Genomic DNA, 18,413 nt, shown 5'->3' on the forward strand with positions numbered 1-18,413 from the left:
TTTTGAGAACCGATTGCGAGTCCAAAACCAATTATTAGACCAAAATTTGAGTCCTATAATTGGTTTTGGACTCGCAGGCCGTTGGCATAATCGCAAACGTACAGGACCTTTACGTTTAATTATTAGTCCAATAGTCAGTTTTGGACTCTCAAAATCCGAAACAAACAGGGCCTGTTCGCTTTGGATTATGAGAATTGATTTTGAGTCCAAAACCAATTCTTGGAAAAATTGGGTGTTTGCTACGTAGATGTAGAATCGAATTTGAGTCCAGAATAAATTTTACACTGCAAGCTGAATCAATAGCCTGGTTTTGGATGGCTGACTATTGAGAAGCAACGATCACTGATTAATATTGATCGAACTAATGGTTATGATTGTTTGATCAGTGCATTTTTCTAGGAGATTGTGACAATTGATGGTGAGGGCTCCAACCGATGGTTTATTTTTTGGATAACATAGGGTATCCCCGCCTAGTATCCTGTTCCTATGTTAGGGCGGGACTAATCCCTATGGATGCTCGCAATCACCCGTAGAGATGGGGATTTGAACTCTCGTCACTAGGGAGCATACCCAACCCATGACTTGAAGCCAAAGAGCCACACCTGTCCAAGTTTATATATATATATATATATATATATATATATATATATATATATATATATATATATGAGGAAACTGTTGGTGCGCTTAAGCTCACCAACCTTATGGTGCGCTTAAGCGCCCAATCACATGGGTCCCACATTTTCTGTGGTGATCCAAACCATTCATTTGCAAGGTCCTTACATAGATGGGGGGTGTACCAAAAATCAGCTCCATAGGATCATCCTAGCCCATCCATTTTTGGAGAATCATCCTAACCCATCCACAAATCTGCCCAGTTTTGTCCTCCACAAATGGAGGGGTTAGGATGATCCTATGGAGCTGATCTTTTGTACACACCCTATCTGCGATAGGACCTTGCAAATAAATAGTTTGGATCACCACAGAAAATGTGGGACCCATGTGATTGGGCGCTTAAGCGCACCATAAGGTTGGTGAGCTTAAACGCACCAACAGTTTCCTATATATATATATATATATATATATATATATATATATATATATATATATATGAGGAAAGTGTCTCTAGTCTCTCCCCTAGATAAGCTTATCTACTCCTCCCTTTAAAAAAACACAGTGTGCCCACTCTGTTTGGATGATCCAAAGCATTCATTTGATAGGTCCTAACATAGATAGGGTGTGCCCAAAAAATCAGCACCAAAGGGTCATCCTAGAACTTCGTTTTGTGGTGGCTTGTGGTACCCAGAATGGACACATATAAACGTCCACGTTTATATGCGTCCATTTTGGACACGGTGTGCCCAAGAAAATGAAGTTCTAGGATGACCCTTTGGTGCTGATTTTTTGGGCACACCCTATCTATGTTAGGACCTATCAAATGAATGCTTTGGATCATCCAAACAGCATGGGCCCACTGTGTTTTTTTAAAGGGAGGAGTAGATAAGCTTATCTAAGGGAGAGACTAGAGACACTTTCCTCTCTCTCTCTCTCTCTCTCTCTCTCTCTCTCTCTCTCTCTATATATATATATATATATATATATATATATATATATATATATATATATCGGAAAAGTGACCGTGCTCGGTCGAGTAGATAAGCTTATCTACTCGGTCGAGCTAAAAACAGTGGGGGCCCACATTGTTTGGTAGATCCAAACCATTCATTTGAAAGGCCCTTACCTACATAGGGTGTCCACAAAAAATCAGATCCATAGGATCATCCTAACCCATCCAAATGTGGAGGGAAAAATGGACAGACACAGTTTGTCAACAAATCTGCCCATTATTCCCTCCACTGTTTGATGGGTTAGGATGTTCCTATGGGGCTATTTTTTGTGGACACCCTATCTAGTTAAGGACCTTTCAAATGAATGGTTTGGATCACCCAAAAAATGTGGACCCCCACTCTTTTTAGCCTATCGAGTAGACAAGCCTATCTGCTCAACCGAGTACGCTCACTTTTCCTTATATATATACACACATTGAATTATTGAACATGATTGTACACGAGATGTCTAATTGAATAATCATTCTCAGATGCTTTGGTTTTTCTATATACAGGTAACATGATTATATAATCTTCAAACCAAGGGGAACATATTCCCATGTATATTAGCTGTGCAACTTTGATATCATCAAACGGTGAAGCATAATAAAAGGGAGTTTTTATATGATGCCCGACGGTCAAGTAGCGTCAAAAAGCTACTGCCCTTGATACTTGATCCAACAGCAGCCCACTTTTTAAGAGGCTGCTGTTGGATCAAATATCAAGGGTGGTACTTTTGAGGTACCACCTTAACAATACGTGACAGTTGGGCACCATATAATTTCTCAATACTTTTTATATTTGTGAATTGTATTGTTATACTCTTCATCCCTCATACATTTTCTTGATAGATCTCTTCTTTAATGATTTTGACAGAGCTCTTATAAATCATTTTTACCCTATTGAATATACATATTCCTCCAGTTGTTAAAATCACCCTCTATGCTCAAATTGTTGTCTGCTTTGTTTGTCATCTTATTGCATTGCTTAATTCACATGTATAGCACCATTCAAGTGACTGTTTATGTGCAGTTGAAATCAACTCATTTACAGCTTTAAAACTCTAGTATTGGATCATTTATAAAGTCTTATCTTTGTTTTATAATTCTTGTTTGAACGTCACTGCCATCATACATTTACCGACTCGCATCATATTTGAACCAAGTTATCAGTCAGAAACACTTACATATTGCATCATTTTCCTTTTCATTTATTCTGCTACATCCAGACCTATTATTTGACCCATTCTCATAACTACTGAGATACGGTTTACTACTTCACCTACACAATTTCTCTAAACTAAATCCTAATCTCCTCATCGACCTTATTAGCATAAAACATGTCAATATTACTTTAAAACCCCTAACATTGACTTTAAATCCCAATTCAAGTTTTAAAAAAAGCCTACCTCATTTGGATTCAAATCCTAACTTTTAAAAGTCTCTTGTTACTAGATTCAAAGATTCAAATACTTAAAATTTTAAACATTAGAAGTTTTCAGATACATATACTAGTAGGTTGGGTTGCACACATGGTACAGAAGATACACCAATATGGAATCCACAATTAATATTCTATATTTTTACTACCTATAAATATATGTAAATGATATCAGCACAACCATCCTTTGATATCTTCACTAACACATCTTGTCTTTTAGTATTTAAAGAGCTGTCAAAAGGTTATTACAGTTCGCAAGAAGCTCTCACAAGCCAAATAAAAAAGAAAAGACAGGTTGGGTCTGTTGGGGTTCCACGTGAAAGCAAAGATCCCACATCGGATGTATAATGAGATGTGGATGGGCTTATAAGGGAATCGGTTCCCTCCCCGTAACGACCGGTATGCCTCCGAGCACGGAAAGATCTCACAGTTTCCACGTTCTTGCCGCGTTGAGGGGTGAGATTGTCCACGGTGCTTCCACGTGGAGGGGGAGATTGTTGGGGGTTCCACGTGAAAGCAAAGATCCCACATCGGATGTATAATGAGATGTGGATGGGCTTATAAGGGAATCGGTTCCCTCCCCGTAACGGCCGGTATGCCTCCGAGCACGGAAAGATCTCACAGTTTCCACGTTCTTGCCGCGTTGAGGGGTGAGATTGTCCACGGTGCTTCCACGTGGAGGGGGAGATTGTTGGGGGTTCCACGTGAAAGCAAAGATCCCACATCGGATGTATAATGAGATGTGGATGGACTTATAAGGGAATCAATTCCCTCCCCTTAACGGGTAGCTTTTGAGGGTGAGTTCTACCTGCGTCCTGACAGGGTCGGTGCAATTACTAACACATGGCTGTGTTGATATTATTTCTCTACATATATTATTTTATCAAAAGAGATTTATAAGACTCCTTAGTTGGCTCCAATTAATAAGAACTATGAATGTAAATTTTTTTTGGGCGATAATTAATAGGAAAATTGTCAATTGGTGACACAAACATGCCAAAATAGTGGATGGGTGACACCCTTTTGAAAGCATGTGAACGGAGGTCAAAACACCTTTTTCTGACATGGCCTTTTACCCAAATACCCCTCATGGCAAAAAGAACACATTAGAGTAGAGTTTTCTCTCTCTTACTTTTCACCTATCAAAATTTACCACCAACCTCTTGCAGATTTCTCCATTAAACCCTGAAATCCAAGAAGCGTAAGTGAATGTTAGTAGTTTATTTGCTCTCTTAGGATTTGTGCTTCCATTAATGCGTTTCAACCCTGTCTTTAGTGTGTGATAATAATCCTGTCTGTATTGTGTGTGATAACCCTGTCTTTATTGTGATTGATAACCCTATCTTATAACCCTTTTTAAAATGGGGACTTAGGGCTTGTGCTTCTATTATCTCTGAAACCGTTCTTATAGAGTTCCTACAAGTGAGTTGAATCACTTCTAGAGTTGGTACCCTGCTAATAAAGTTGGTACTAGTGTTTGACGACCCGAATATAGATGGTTTATGTAAACCTACATGAATCACAATTTTTTGCGCTTGATAATCCCTTATTTGATGTTGGTAAGTCCCATATATTTACCTCATAAACCTGTTTTGACACTTGATACACCTCGGAGAGGCTTGGTAACCCCATTGGAGGGGGTTGAAAAGCCCTTGTACATTCTTGGTAATTCCCCTCTTACTTACTTGGTAATCCCTTTAGGTACTTGAAAACCCCCTTGCGTAAAGAGTTGAAGACCCCTAATTGACTACTTGAAACCCCCCTTAGGGACCTGATAATCCTCTTAGAATACCTTCTGTATTGTCTTGCAAACCCCCATTGAGGTAGTGAAACCCCCCTTTAGAGTCCATAACCCCATTTATGAACTTGGTAACCCATTGTGTACACTTGAATAGCCCTGAAGGAGAGATGAAAAGGCCCTTTAGCAACAACTTGATAACCCCTTTTAGAATTAGAATATGGGAATGTGCTTAGCAATTTCGCGGAAAGCCATATTGCGTCTCACTTTTGCAAGAGAGAACAGCCACCTCAAATGAATTAAATGAAAAAGACAAAATCTGCTAAAGGTTAGCACGTGGCAGTTCTCTCATGCAAAAGTGAGCCGCTGCAAAATTGCCTAGCAAATCCCTAAAATATAAAGGCATATAGGTAAAATCATGGGGGCGTCAAGTAGCTATTTTCTACCTCCTCCTAAAACAGAAGGTGAAGAATGCATGTAATAAAACGGTAGATCTCTGATCTTACACAGGAGTAGGAGGAAGAGCTTCTAATAAGAGGAGGAATATGGGTTATTCTTCTTTTGAGGATTTGTGCTCTGGCTCGGGCTACCTCTCTCAAGTGTGTGTGTGTGAGAGAGAGATTTTGATTAGGGATTTTATATGATGAAAATACCCTTCAGAAATAGTATTTCATATACAATTTGAAGCTATTTTCGTATATTATCAGCCTCTAATAATATTTAGATGTTCTAACTGATTCTGTGGTTATGTACGGGCCCGATCAATATAATTTAGACCTTAGCACATGGATTTGAATCGTGTCCGATGGATCCAACCGCTGTGCCCAAATCCTATCCAATTAAGTTCGGACCCTTTAGATCCGTCAGACCATCTAGGTCCGTTAACACCCTATTAACTATCTACAGATAAGGGAAATGATATCACCACTGCAATCTTTTGATATTTAATTTCCTTGCTTGTCTTTTAGAATTTGAAGGGCTGTAAAAGGTTAGTACAGTTCCAAAAAAGCTCTCACAAGCCTATTAAATACTAAAAGACAACCTAAGAGAGCGTGAATATCAAAAGATTGCAGTGCTGTTATCATTTCCCTTAGACAATAGGAATTGGAAAGCAAATTTACACAAGCAAACTAACAAATAAAACCTTCACGCCAATGCCCCCAATTAAGCCAATTGACAACTATACAAGTGTCAAGCTAAACAGATTCCACATGTCCCTCTCCCCCCACATCCACCTTGTCCTTACTCGTGAGTTCCACGTGTCCATCTCCATCAATATCATTTTCCTTAGGTGGGTCCGCAGGCCCCTTCACTTCCAATGTCTTATACGTATAAAATCGCGCACATACTATATAGTATACAATGTTCAATACTTGTAAACCACTCACTAGCCAATAGTAACACTCTAATCTCCCCCTATTGAGATTGGTATCGGGCACCCAATTCCGCTCCTCACCGGAATATTTGTGCACCAGTGAAACAATAAATGTACTCAGGTAACTCCCGGCTGCTATCGCCAACCAAGAGAGTGCCGCCGCTATGCTTCGCATACTTTCCGGCGATTGATCGTAGAGAAATTCCATATGCCCCACAGCTACGAAAGCCTCCCCCAATCCGTGAATACTATATTGTGGGACCAACCAAAACACACTTATGGGAATGATGGCTTGTGGTTTATCAAGTAAGCCGTGATCAGCAGCCACACTTTTCCGTTTTACCTGTTGAAATATAAATGATTAAATAACACTAACTTTGAAATATGAAATTATTAAATAACACCAATTCTAACAGCTTAAGCTTTTGGAGTAATTGGTTGTTTCACATGTCACTGACAGTCTTGGACTCTTGGGTTCAAAACCCAACAACTCCTTTATTAAAAGAAAATCGACGTGTAGCCAACCCGAAAAAGATGGCCACACGTAAAGGGGAGTGTTGAAATATAAATGATTAAGGCCCTGTTTGTTTGAGATGATGACAACCGTCATCGATGGTGAGACCCAAAACCGATTATTAGACTCAAATTACATCAACTTTTAGTCCAATAATCAGTTTGGGGCCTCACCATCGGTTATCATAATCTCAAACAAACAGGGCTGCCGAAATAACACCAACTCTAACAGCTTAAGCTTTTGGAGTAATTGATTGTTTGACATTACCTCCACGAGTGCTGCCGCTATGGTGGCAAGGATGTTGATAGTTAGGCCAATGCCTATCCTTTGTAGGTACGAAATCCCGGAGGGATTACCGGTGAATCGGCTAGTAATCGGGACGAAGAGGCGGTTGTATGCCACAAGTGCTAGGAGCATTGGAAGGACGGCAAAGATCGACATGGTGGCAGGAGGGATTTGGAAGGAGTGGGAGAGGTGGCGGTTCATTGTGCGGGCTTGTTGGATGGAAAAGGAGTTTTGGTGGGAATTTGCGGCCACGACCATGATTCCGACAGCCCAAATGGGCATCAATCGAATGACAGATTTTAGCTCTTCAACTCGATGTACGGTGGAGATCTTCCAAAGATTGGGGTGACCGGATTCCAGCTCGTCGCCTTCTTGTTTGATGGCCGCTCGATCAAAGAACCTACACACATTGTTGTTACAAGGTTTTGTTCAAGCAAATGACATACATGAACGAAATTTTGAATAAAACACACATCAATTCATGTGTACCCCATTAAAATTGACACCTCTAAACAAAACAAGAGATTATTGCACTCTTATATTTATTCACTCCATCTTTTTTTCTTTCTATCTGTCCCGTATCACTAAGAAAAGATTATATGATATGGGATTATATAGGAGCAATAGTGAATAGGTATGAATAGAGTAAGAAAAATCGGAGTTGGTACTACTATGTTTTTTATATTGGTGCGGCAGATCTCCATTTTCTTCTCTCTTAATTGGCTTATGAGATCTCTTTGGGAATTCTAATAACCCTTAACAGCTGATTAAATAATAAAAGACCAGCGTGATGTTTTTTGCCAACGCTTTTTTCTTTTTGTATTAATTATAATAAAATCACTAGACTAAAATTTTCTTACCAAAATAATGATTTTAAAATTGGTTGAGGGGCCTTTTTGTAAACTAAGGTAAGTGTAGTATTTAGCGACCTTTGAAAAATAATTAAAAAATAAAATAAAATTTTAGTCCATTTCACAATTTTCAACGGCCAATTGGGTAATACTTCGAAAATATTTTGGGAAAATTCCCAACATTCAACAATCAAAAGTAAATTGACAGGAAATGACACTATTTTTGGTTCAGGGGGTAAAAACAGTCTAATGTAGGTCTCACAGTGTGGATTGTACTTGCCCACTCAAATGAGGGCCCACTATATGGGCTTCCAGACAGGAAATGATATATTTGCCCCCATTTCTCCCCAGGTCCACCCCTTGGAGTGTAAAAAGTGTAGTCATAAATACACTACCTGGGGCTGGCCTGAAGAAAAAATGGGGGCCAATATATAACTTCCCTTCTGGACCCCTCAACAAGTGGGCCGGGCTGACCATTTGCAATAAAGCAACACACTATCGGATCTTTGTTCAAACATAAACGTACCTCAGTTGATTGGTATGGATAATCTTCCCAGTGGTGGAAATGGCTGCATCCAACTCTCCATTTTCATATAGAAGGCCTGGATCCGCCGGTCTAACCGAATTCCTCTTCTTGAATGCGGCCACAACCACCTGGGCCAACCGGGTCAACGGGCTGCCCCCGGGCTTCATAGTCTTGTAGAGTGGGTAACCAAACACAAAGACCACAACAGATATAGCCATGGCTATTGTGGGCAACCCTAGGCCCCAACCCCAGCCCACATTGTCTTGAATATAGACTGCCACAGTTAGGGCCATTAGGGTCGCCAGGCCCATGATAATATAGTACCAATTGAAGAAGATCGAGCTCCGAGAAGCCCGTCCGGTGGATTTGACCAGGTTGAGTTGGTCCGCACCGAAGGCCACAACACAGGGTCGGAGTCCGCCAGAGCCTAGAGAAGTAAGGAAGAGTGAGATGTAGAGGACCCAGAGGTCCAATGCGGAGGCTTGTTCGCATGGTTTGTTCAGTTGGCATGGTTTGGGCCTGAGCCCAGGAAGGATTGAGGAAATGGTGAGACTGATCATTCCCTGTAAATTCAACTTTTGATTTTGATCATAGTAGCAAAAATGATAATATGTACCCTAATCAAACGCATAGTAAACTTAATTTGATGTCATGTTTTGGTGAATTAAGCTCTAAGCCAAGTGTTTGGGGTTAAGGTGAAACAACTAATCAGAGTTTCCAGGCCCACTTACAGTATTGCCACCCTTATTTTTTTAGTTCAACCCCTCTATTTAGAAAATTTTCATTGGTTCATATAATGGGAAATTTCTAAATGAATGGGTGGAAGGAACCAAAAAAATTCAGCAACTTTGTATGTGAGATCATTTCCTAAAACTAAGAGCTCAGATAAAAATTTTTTTACCTAAAACTAAGAGCCTTAGATATTTTAAATGGTGCAAATCAGGCGTATGGGTTGATCATCTTGGTATTCTAGACAGTAATCCTCGTGCCAAGCCGCCCATGAGTTGATCTAGGTATTCTCAAAACAAAGGATATATATTTCATACTAATTAATTAAAAAATGTTTTAAATGCCTAATTACTATTCCTTTTAGTTTGGACTTCAAACCATAAGCAGTAAACTGGTATTCAATCAGGTCAGGGCAATGCCATCCAATTTTTCTTTTGAGAAAATTTTGTGTATATCATTTCCAAGAGGTCCCAAAACAATCAATAACTCTATTTATAAAATGTATTGCCAATATGCCTTTGCCCTACTATTTATATAATTATATTTTTATCTACCTCTTATCCTTAACTTTAACATTTATCGATCTTTATCTTATCCATCTATTTTTATATTCTTAAATTGTTATAAATGGCTACATATATATATATATGAGAAAAGTGTAGTACACATACGTGTAGCTAACTTAGCTACATCGACGGCTTGAGAATGAAAATGATATCCACACTCCATTGATTTAAGAATGATTCTCCTTTCTTGATTCAAACTTTCAATCGATCGATTGTTATGGGAAGACTCCCAAAGTATTTGAAATTTGTTGCGAACAATGGATGTCAGTGCAAACGCGGCCAAAGCAAATCCTAGTCGACTCGGTGCACCTCAATCGAGTACTCTGTTGATGCGGTAGAGTACTCGGTTGATGCAGCCATATATAACTTGGGAGTCGGCGTATCAATGGACTCTCCCAAGTTGGGATGTCAATGGACCCTCCAAATCCAAAATCTGATGGACAAGATCCATGGACACATTTCGTGACCCTATTATATGATCCAAAGCGATCAGATCCAGACAAGTAACAAAAGCCCATGGGGCCGTTCTAAATCCTATTTTACAAAAATACCCTCGTATTTTGAATAACTTTAAGTATTATTTCAGGGGTATTTTAGTAAAAATAAGTTGTGCATTTTTTTCTACAGAATCCTATCTTTAGTATTTTTTTTTCATTATCTCTTTGTAGTCTAGAGTCACCCTGTTGTCTTCCTTCTCTAACCATTGACCCTGAGTTCCTGGCCCCTCAGTTGTCACCTTGTAGTCTATCGGTCATGCTCATGTTCACCCTCTTATGAGCATTTTAAATGAGTAAAATGTAAGTAGGACTTATTAGGACACTCCGATGGACATCTTATTTGAAATGGATCATGATGACCCAGAATCCAATCCGACCGACAAGAGATTTGCATGTATCTGTTGACTTTTTATGTGAAAAAGTCTTTTTGTAATTCAAACTTAGAATGGGATGTTTTTAGTCATTATATGTTTGTCCTTCTTTGGGACTTGCTTTATGCTTTTGGGCTTCCCTCCAAAAGGACTAAAGTCATGAGAAAACTTCAGTCATAGATGGGAAGTGTGAGAGGATGAGAGTGGTCATATATATACTTTTACTCTCTTAGCCTCGTGAATGAGCAAGAAGTCATGGGGATCCTACGCGCACAGATCGCCCACTTGGGTCGGACGGGCTTTTGGTCTTACCACACACGCACGCCGCCCAGCCACGTGCGTGGGCCCAAGTAGTTTTCTTTTTCTATTATTTATTTTTTCTCATTTTCTTTTAACGCTTTAAGAGTTTATTTATTTTGTTTTAACTCTTTTTACCGTTTGAGATTCCTTAATCGTGGTTTAGTGACCGTTTGGGAAACGTCTCTCATGCACTAAAAGAGTGCGGCTTTTCTCCCTAACGTGTCGATTGCTTTTCTATAAAATCGGTTTTAGAGAAAACAAAAAGATATCCTTAACGGATAAGTCTTCTGCTCTCTTTCTTCTCTGGTTTTCTGATCTTTTTCCCCAAGCTTTCTAATCAAGGCTTTTGGCACATATAAGTGAGTTCTTAGGCATCCAGGTTGCGTGAGTGCACACCCTTGGAGCAAGAGTTGTTGTATCCTGAAGGCATACGCCGAGACGCTCATCTGCACCATTGGTGGGGGCGAGATTTGCCTTAAGGACAACGAAGATCCTTCGTGCCTCAACTCGATAAGTAGTTTAACTATTTCTATGTTTCATTACAATTGATTCTTGCAGAATAGTTACTGTTGATTTATGTCTTCTCAAGTTAAGGGGTTAATTCGTTATAAGGTATTCTCAAATCCTAAATTACAGATTTGCACATCATTTTTCTAACAAGCTTAAGGCAAATCTTTCACGATCTGTGATTTGTAATTTTGGGATTTCGACTTTTGAAAATTAATCATCATGGTTTTCCAAATCGAAAGGCTGGAAAAATTTGACTGATCGGATTTCGGTAGATGGCATGAAAAGATGTGATTCTTTCTACCCTTTCTGAACCTAGACTATATCTTGAATAATCCTGAACTATCACCTAATGAGGAAGAACCTGCTAGAACCCATCTCACTGAGAAAAGAAAAAGATATAATTATCTCTGCAAAGGGCATATACTGAGTTGTCTCAGTAATCAATTGTTTGATGTGTTTTTTAGAATTGAGTCTGAAAAAAGAGTTGTGGGAAACTCTAGAGCAGAAATATCTAGTCGAAGCAGCGGGTTCTAAGAAACATCTTATTGGAAAATATTTTCGATATCAGATGGTGGATGGTAAATTTATTATTGATCAAGTGAATGAGATCCAGTTGATTGTTTCTGACATACTTGCTAGAGGGATCAAGATAGAAGAACAGATCCAAATTCGTGCAATTATTGAAAAACTACCACCTTCATGGGAGAAATTTCAAGACATATTATTGCATGACAGAAATGATTTTTCTCTTCAAGACTTGTTTGTTTACCTTAGAATTGAAGAGGAAAATCATTTGAGAAAACAGAAATCTAAGGCTTATGAATTTAACTCTAAGGCAAATCTCACTGAATCTTCATCTGGAAAGAAAAACTCTTCCAAACCTGGGTCTGGATCAGGAAAAGGTCATTTCAAGAAAAACAATAAGAATTTCAAGAAGAATAATGGTAACTGTTTTGTGTGTGGAAAAGCAAGTCAATATGCTAAAAATTGTCGGAAAAATGATAAGAAGAAAAACCCTCAAGGAAACAATGCACCTCAGGCTAATGTGGCTGAAGATCAGTATCTGTTAGCCGTAGTTTCTGAAGTGAACCTGGTTAGTAACGTGAGAAACTGGTGGGTGGACACTGGTGCCACCAGACACATCTGTAGTGACAGAAGTGTATTTTGTTCCTACGAGCTTGTAAGGGATGGAGAGCAGCTTTTCATGGGAAACTCGTCATCATCTGCTGTGGCGGGTAAAAGAACAGTGCTGTTGAAGCTTACATCTGGAAAAGTTCTGAAGCTCTGTGATGTCCTTCATGTACAAGATATAAGAAAGAATCTGGTGTCTGGGTCGCTTCTGATCAAGAAAGGTTCAAATTGGTTTTTGAGACTGATAAATTTGTAATCACTAAGAGTGGTGAATTTGTGGGAAAGGGTTACTCTAGTGAGGGTTTATTCAAACTGAATGTAACTGAGAATATTATGAATAAAGCTTCATCTTCTTCTGCTTATATTACTGATTCTTTTTGTTTATGGCATGGTAGACTAGGTCATGCTAACTATGCATCTATAAAGAAAATGATAATCATAGGTCTAATTCCTAAAAGTGATCAAGTAGTAGATAAATGTGAAGTATATGTGCAATCAAAGTACTCTAAGAAGCCTTTTCACAAAGTAGAAGAAAGAAAAACAACACTATTAAGTTTAATTCACAGTGATGTATGTGACTTAAACAATGTTTTAACTAGAGGAGGTAAAATGTATTTTATTACATTTATAGATGATTTCTCTAGATATTGTACTGTTTATCTTATTAGAAACAAAGATGAATCTTTTGATAAATTCATTACATATAAAACTGAAGTAGAAAATCAGTTAGAAATGAAGATCAAAATTTTAAGATCTGATAGAGGTGGTGAATACACCTCTAATGCTTTTAGTGAATTTTGTGAAAACCATGGCATAATACATCAAGTTATTGCACCATACTCTCCACAGCAAAATGAAGTTGTTGAACGTAAAAACAGAACTCTAATGAACATGGTAAACTCTATGTTAGGAAGTTCAGGATTACCTCAAAATTTATGGGGAGAGGCTCTTCTCTCCACTTGTTATATTCTGAACAAGATACCTTTTAAAGATTCTGACAAAACTCCTTACGAGTTATGGAAGAATAGAAAATCTCATTTTAAATACCTTAAAGTGTGGGGGTGTTTAACTAAAGTTAGGATTCCAGATCCTAAGAGTACTACGTTATGTCCTAAGACTGTAGATTGTGCATTCATTGGATATGCACAAAACAATAGTTCTTGATTTATAGGTCAGATCATGTTGATATGCAACCTAACTCCATAATAGAATCCAGAGATGCTGAATTCTTTGAATCTATATTTTCTTATAAGACTAGTCTAAGTGAGAACACACTTAAAAGACCCATTGCATCTATAGATAAAGACCATCGTGTGTTTGAGGAATCAGTAGAGCCTAAAAGAAGTAAAAGGGCAAGAATAGAGAAAAACTTTGGTCCAGAGTTCATTGCCTATCTTCTAGAAGGAGATCCAAAGACATATAAAGAGGTAATGTCACTTCCAGATTTTCATTCTCGAAAGAAGCTGTCAAGAGTAAAATAGAATCTATTTTGAGTAATGGGACATGGATCTTGACAAATCTGCCTCCTGGTTGCAAACCTATTGGTTGCAAGTGGATCTTTAGGAAGAAATTAAAAACTGATGGAACTATAGATAAGTACAAAGCTAGACTAGTAGCTAAAGGGTTCAAGCAAAAAAAAGGAATGGACTTCTTTAACACTTATTCACCTGTAACTAGAATGACCACTATTAGAATCCTTATTGCCATAGCTGCAATCTATAACCTTGAAATCCATCAAATGGATGTCAAAACAGCATTTCTGAATGGTGAATTAGATGAAGAGATTTATATGGATCAACCTGAAGGCTTTGTAATCCAAGGCCAAGAAAAAATGTGTGTAAACTTATAAAATCTCTATATGGTTTGAAACAAGCCCCAAAACAATGGCATGAGAAGTTTGATAGTGTGATGCTATCAAATGGATTCATAATAAATGAATCAGATAAGTGTGTATACAGCAAATTTAGTGGGGATAGTGATATTATTGTTTGTCTGTATGTAGATGATATGTTGATCATCAGAACAGGCATAAGTGTAATTAAAGACATTAAGAATTTTTTATCAAATAATTTTGATATGAAAGATCTAGGAAAGACAGATGTAATCTTGGGTATCAAAATAAAAAGAAACCCAGAAAAATTAATTCTAAATCAATCTTATTATATAGAAAAAATATTAAGGAGGTTTAATCAATTTGATTGTAAACCTGTAGCTACCCCTTATGATTCTAGTATAAGGTTATGTAAGAATAAAAGAAGTGGAGTAAATCAACTTGAATACTCTACAGTTATAGGGAGTCTAATGTATTTAATGAACTGATCTAGGCCAGAGATAGCCTATGCAGTGGGTAGACTCAGTAGCTATACCAGTAATCCTAGTAGTGATCACTGGGAAGCACTAATTAGAGTATTGAAGTATCTTAAAGAAACCATAAACTATGGTTTGCATTTTACTAAATATCCTGTTGTACTAGAAGGGTATAGCGATGCCAATTGGGTATCTGGATTTGAAACCAAATCTAGGAGTGGATATGTCTTCACTCTAGGCAGTGCAGCAGTTTATTTGAAATCTACCAAGCAAACGTGCATAGCCAGATCCACTATGGAGTCTGAGTTCATTGCTTTAGAGAAAGCAAGCGAGGAAGCCGAATGGCTTAGAAACCTTCTGTCTGATATTCCACTTTGGAATAAGCCAGTACCGGATATTACAATCTATTGTGATTATCAAGCTGCTATTGGAACAGCAGGTAATAATGTATATAATTGTAAATCCCAACACATTCGTCGGAGGCATAACTTCATAAGACAATTGTTGAAGAATGGAGTGATAACCATAGATTTTGTAAGATCAGTTGATAATATATCAGATTGTCTTACAAAAGGACTAAATAAAAATTTGGTCATGAGCACATCGAGGGAGATGGGGCTGAAGCTCACTATTTAGATAATTTATAACGGGAACCCAACCTATCTGACTGGAGATCCCAAGAAGTAGGTTCAATGGGAAAAACAAGTTATTTGAGTGATCTGTTTTGCACCAAGTTGTATGTGAATTAAGTTCACTATGATGTGGGCACAACCCGTAACGATAAGAGGATGAGTTGTAGGACTATTAATGTTATCTATAGCTGGCTAGCTGGTTAGCTAATTGTCAGTGGGGTGCGTAGTTACAGGGCACTCCTGATAGATACACCTATATGACTGTGCAAGTATGGCCGCTTCCTATGAGAATTGGGCTAAATTCTCTAGAGCGCTCATGAAAGCAGGATATAGCACATGGTAAAAAAGTGTGACACCGTATGAACTTGCTTATGCCTTATGTGTTGTGTGTGTGGTATGTTATCTTAGTTTATTACTAAAAGTGATTGGTTCAAGACGTATGTTCGCCGAGTACTTGATAAACTCGATATACCTACATTAAGTAAAGGTTCAAGTCTAACAAACACCTCTACTGATGCATAACACATCTTGCCTTGATCAAATATATTTACATTTATGATTTATTTATTTCTTGTAATTTTGAATTAGTGGGGGATTGTTGACTTTTTATGTGAAAAAGTCTTTTTGTAATTCAAACTTACAATGGGGTATTTTTAGTCATTATATGTTTGTCCTTCTTTGGGACTTGCTTTATGCTTTTGGGCTTCCCTCCAAAAGGACTAAAGTCATGAGAAAACTTTAGTCCTAGATGGGAAGTGTGAGAGGATGAGAGTGGCCATATATATACTTTCACTCTCTTAGCCTTGTGAATGAGCAAGAGGTCATGGGGATCCTACGCGCACGGATTGCCCACTTGGGTCCGGCGGGTTTTTGGTCTTACCACACACGCGCGCGCCGCCCAGCCCAGCCTGGCCGCGCGCGTGGACCCAATGATTTTTCTTTTTCTATTATTTATTTTTCTCCTTTTCTTTTAACGGCTCAAGAGTTTATTTATTTTGTTTTAACTCTTTTTACCATTTGAGATTTCTTAATCGTAGTTTAGTGACCATTTGGGAAACGTCTCTCACGCACTAAAAGAGTGCGACGTTTCACCCTAACGTGTCGATTGCTTTTCTATAAAATCAGTTTTAGAGAAAATAGAAAGATATCCTTAACGGATACGTCTTCTGCTCTCTTTCTTCTCTGGTTTTCTGATCTTTTTCCCCAAGCTTTCTGATCAAGGCTTTTGGCACATATAAGTGAGTTCTTAGGCATCCAGGTTGCGTGAGTGCACATCACTGGAGCAAGAGTTGTTGTATCCTGGAGGCATACGCCGAGACGCCCATCTGCACTATTGATTCGTCATAGTGGGGGCGAGATTTGCCTTAAGGATAACGAAGATCCTCCGTGCCTCAACTCGATAAGTGGTCTAACTATTTCTATGTTTCATTACAATTGATTCTTGCAGAATAGTTACTGTTGATTTCTGTCTTCTCAAGTTAAGGGGTTAATTCGTTATAAGGTATTCTCGAATCCTAAATTACAGATTTGCACATAATTTTTCTAACAGTATCATGACCAAGACATAGGTGGATCAGATCCAAAGTGGATCCATTGACACCCCTACTTGGGAGAGTCAAGAATGGGGCTAATGTAAAAGGGAGTCTGTCCCATTGGAGTTTTGAAGCAAATCATCGAAATCCAATCAAGAAAGGGAGTGTAGATATCTTTTCCTGCACATAAACTAATTATAGTAGTATGAAGTTCACTGATTACCAGCTGATATATCATGGAACCCACTGTTATGGTCCAAAACCGTCCGGCAAAAGAATCAGCGATTAAGGCGCCGATTAGGGGCGTTAAGCTCGCCGTTCCCGCAAAGTTGGTGAGGGTATTTGAGGCCTTGACCAGAGGCATGTGTAGCTGCTGAGTCAAATATGTTATCATATTGGCATGAAAACCACTTGTAGCAAATCTATCACAGAAATCATTGGCTGCACCAGATAGGGAAAAAAAAAAACAATCTTAGCTTCTCTTTATCAGCCCTTCATAAGTTGTGTTTCTCAATCTAAAAATATGCAAATTCTATTGCAGCTAAACAGAAGTCAAGAAGAGAAATTTGTGGTTATTTAGCAGCTTTTGAACAAAGCAGCAAGCCATATTTTGAGATTGAATCCAAAGAAGAGAAAAGAGAGTGACAAAATTTGAGGGCTTTAACTTTTAACTTTTAAGACCGTTGAAAATAAAGAAAGTTACTTAATAAAATTACCAAAGTTTTTTTAAAAAAAATTATGGGTTTATGACCTTTCAAAATAGATAAATTTATTCAACAAAGGTAGAACAAATATTCCAAATCCAAATAAAAAAACCCAGAAAAAGGAAAGAAAGAAAGAAAAATCACTTATTACCAGTAAGATTTTTAAAATAAAGCAATTCATATAATGCATTCAGTGGAATTCAACTATTCAAGAAGGAAAAAAATAAAATAAAGATGGGATTATAGATGATTCACCCAGAATAAAAGGCATTGTCTTGAGTCCCCCAAGCTTTCTCTTCTTCTCTCCATCTTCACCCATTTTTCACAACATGGATCATGTTTTTTTACAAAGAAGAGTTATATAGCATGGAAAAGAGTATTGAATGTAGGTGAGATAGCAGTCTCAAATTCTTTATTTTATGTTTATATTCTATTGGATTGATATGTCCGCGTATGGATCTGAGGAAGAAACGACAGACAAGTATCGTTTGTTTCACACGAAATACGAAATTTAGAAAAAAAAAAAACACTTGTTTGGAAGTTATGGTATAGAGGCTGTTATACACTGGAGAGTGGTGTATATGCCATTTTAATTGTCCAAGTGGCCCACATGCGATTGATCTTGAATCCATGTTTGTTTTGGATTTTGAGAACCGATTGTCAGTACTAAACTGATTATTAGGGTCAAATTTATGATAAATTTTGGGAAGTGATATATCCCCCCTTTTGATCACCAGAATCACCCCTGTCTGTGTTTGTGGCAATAAGGGGCATTGAATTTGTATGACGTAAGCACAA

The 18,413-nt window shown here is 38.1% G+C and overlaps 1 protein-coding gene across 2 annotated transcripts; it reads right to left on the bottom strand.

Moving 5' to 3' along the window:
* Nucleotides 1-5,901: 5,901 nt before the first annotated feature.
* On the bottom strand, nt 5,902-18,106 carry LOC143882089 (protein NRT1/ PTR FAMILY 3.1-like). Of its 2 annotated transcripts, XM_077385491.1 has the most exons (5): nt 17,871-18,103; nt 17,135-17,352; nt 8,337-8,899; nt 6,942-7,359; nt 5,902-6,503 (listed from the first exon to the last, which is right to left on the bottom strand). In XM_077385491.1, exons 1-5 carry the CDS (start codon nt 17,932-17,934, stop codon nt 5,982-5,984), a joined length of 1,785 nt encoding a protein of 594 aa, XP_077241606.1. In that variant the 5' UTR covers nt 17,935-18,103; the 3' UTR covers nt 5,902-5,981. The 2 variants fall into 2 exon arrangements, with proteins under 2 accessions (XP_077241606.1, XP_077241607.1); XM_077385492.1 differs by lacking the exon at nt 17,135-17,352 and having other exon boundaries at nt 17,871-18,106.
* Nucleotides 18,107-18,413: the final 307 nt, after the last annotated feature.

Source organism: Tasmannia lanceolata, unplaced genomic scaffold (genome assembly GCF_043159265.1).
Source record: "Tasmannia lanceolata isolate RefF3 unplaced genomic scaffold, GAP_Taslan_0.1 ptg000007l, whole genome shotgun sequence".
Taxonomy (NCBI): domain Eukaryota; kingdom Viridiplantae; phylum Streptophyta; class Magnoliopsida; order Canellales; family Winteraceae; genus Tasmannia; species Tasmannia lanceolata.

What these genes read in the sequence shown, in the direction of transcription:
- LOC143882089 (XM_077385491.1), bottom strand. Translation starts at nt 17,934, where the DNA reads ATGGGTGAAGATGGAGAGAAGAAGAGAAAGCTTGGGGGACTCAAGACA. An exon ending in GTTCCATGATATATCAGCTG is followed by an intron (nt 8,900 to 17,134) that starts GTAATCAGTGAA and finishes TTGAATTTACAG; the next exon opens with GGAATGATCAGTCTCACCAT. An exon ending in ATCCATACCAATCAACTGAG is followed by an intron (nt 7,360 to 8,336) that starts GTACGTTTATGT and finishes CAATGTGTGTAG; the next exon opens with GTTCTTTGATCGAGCGGCCA.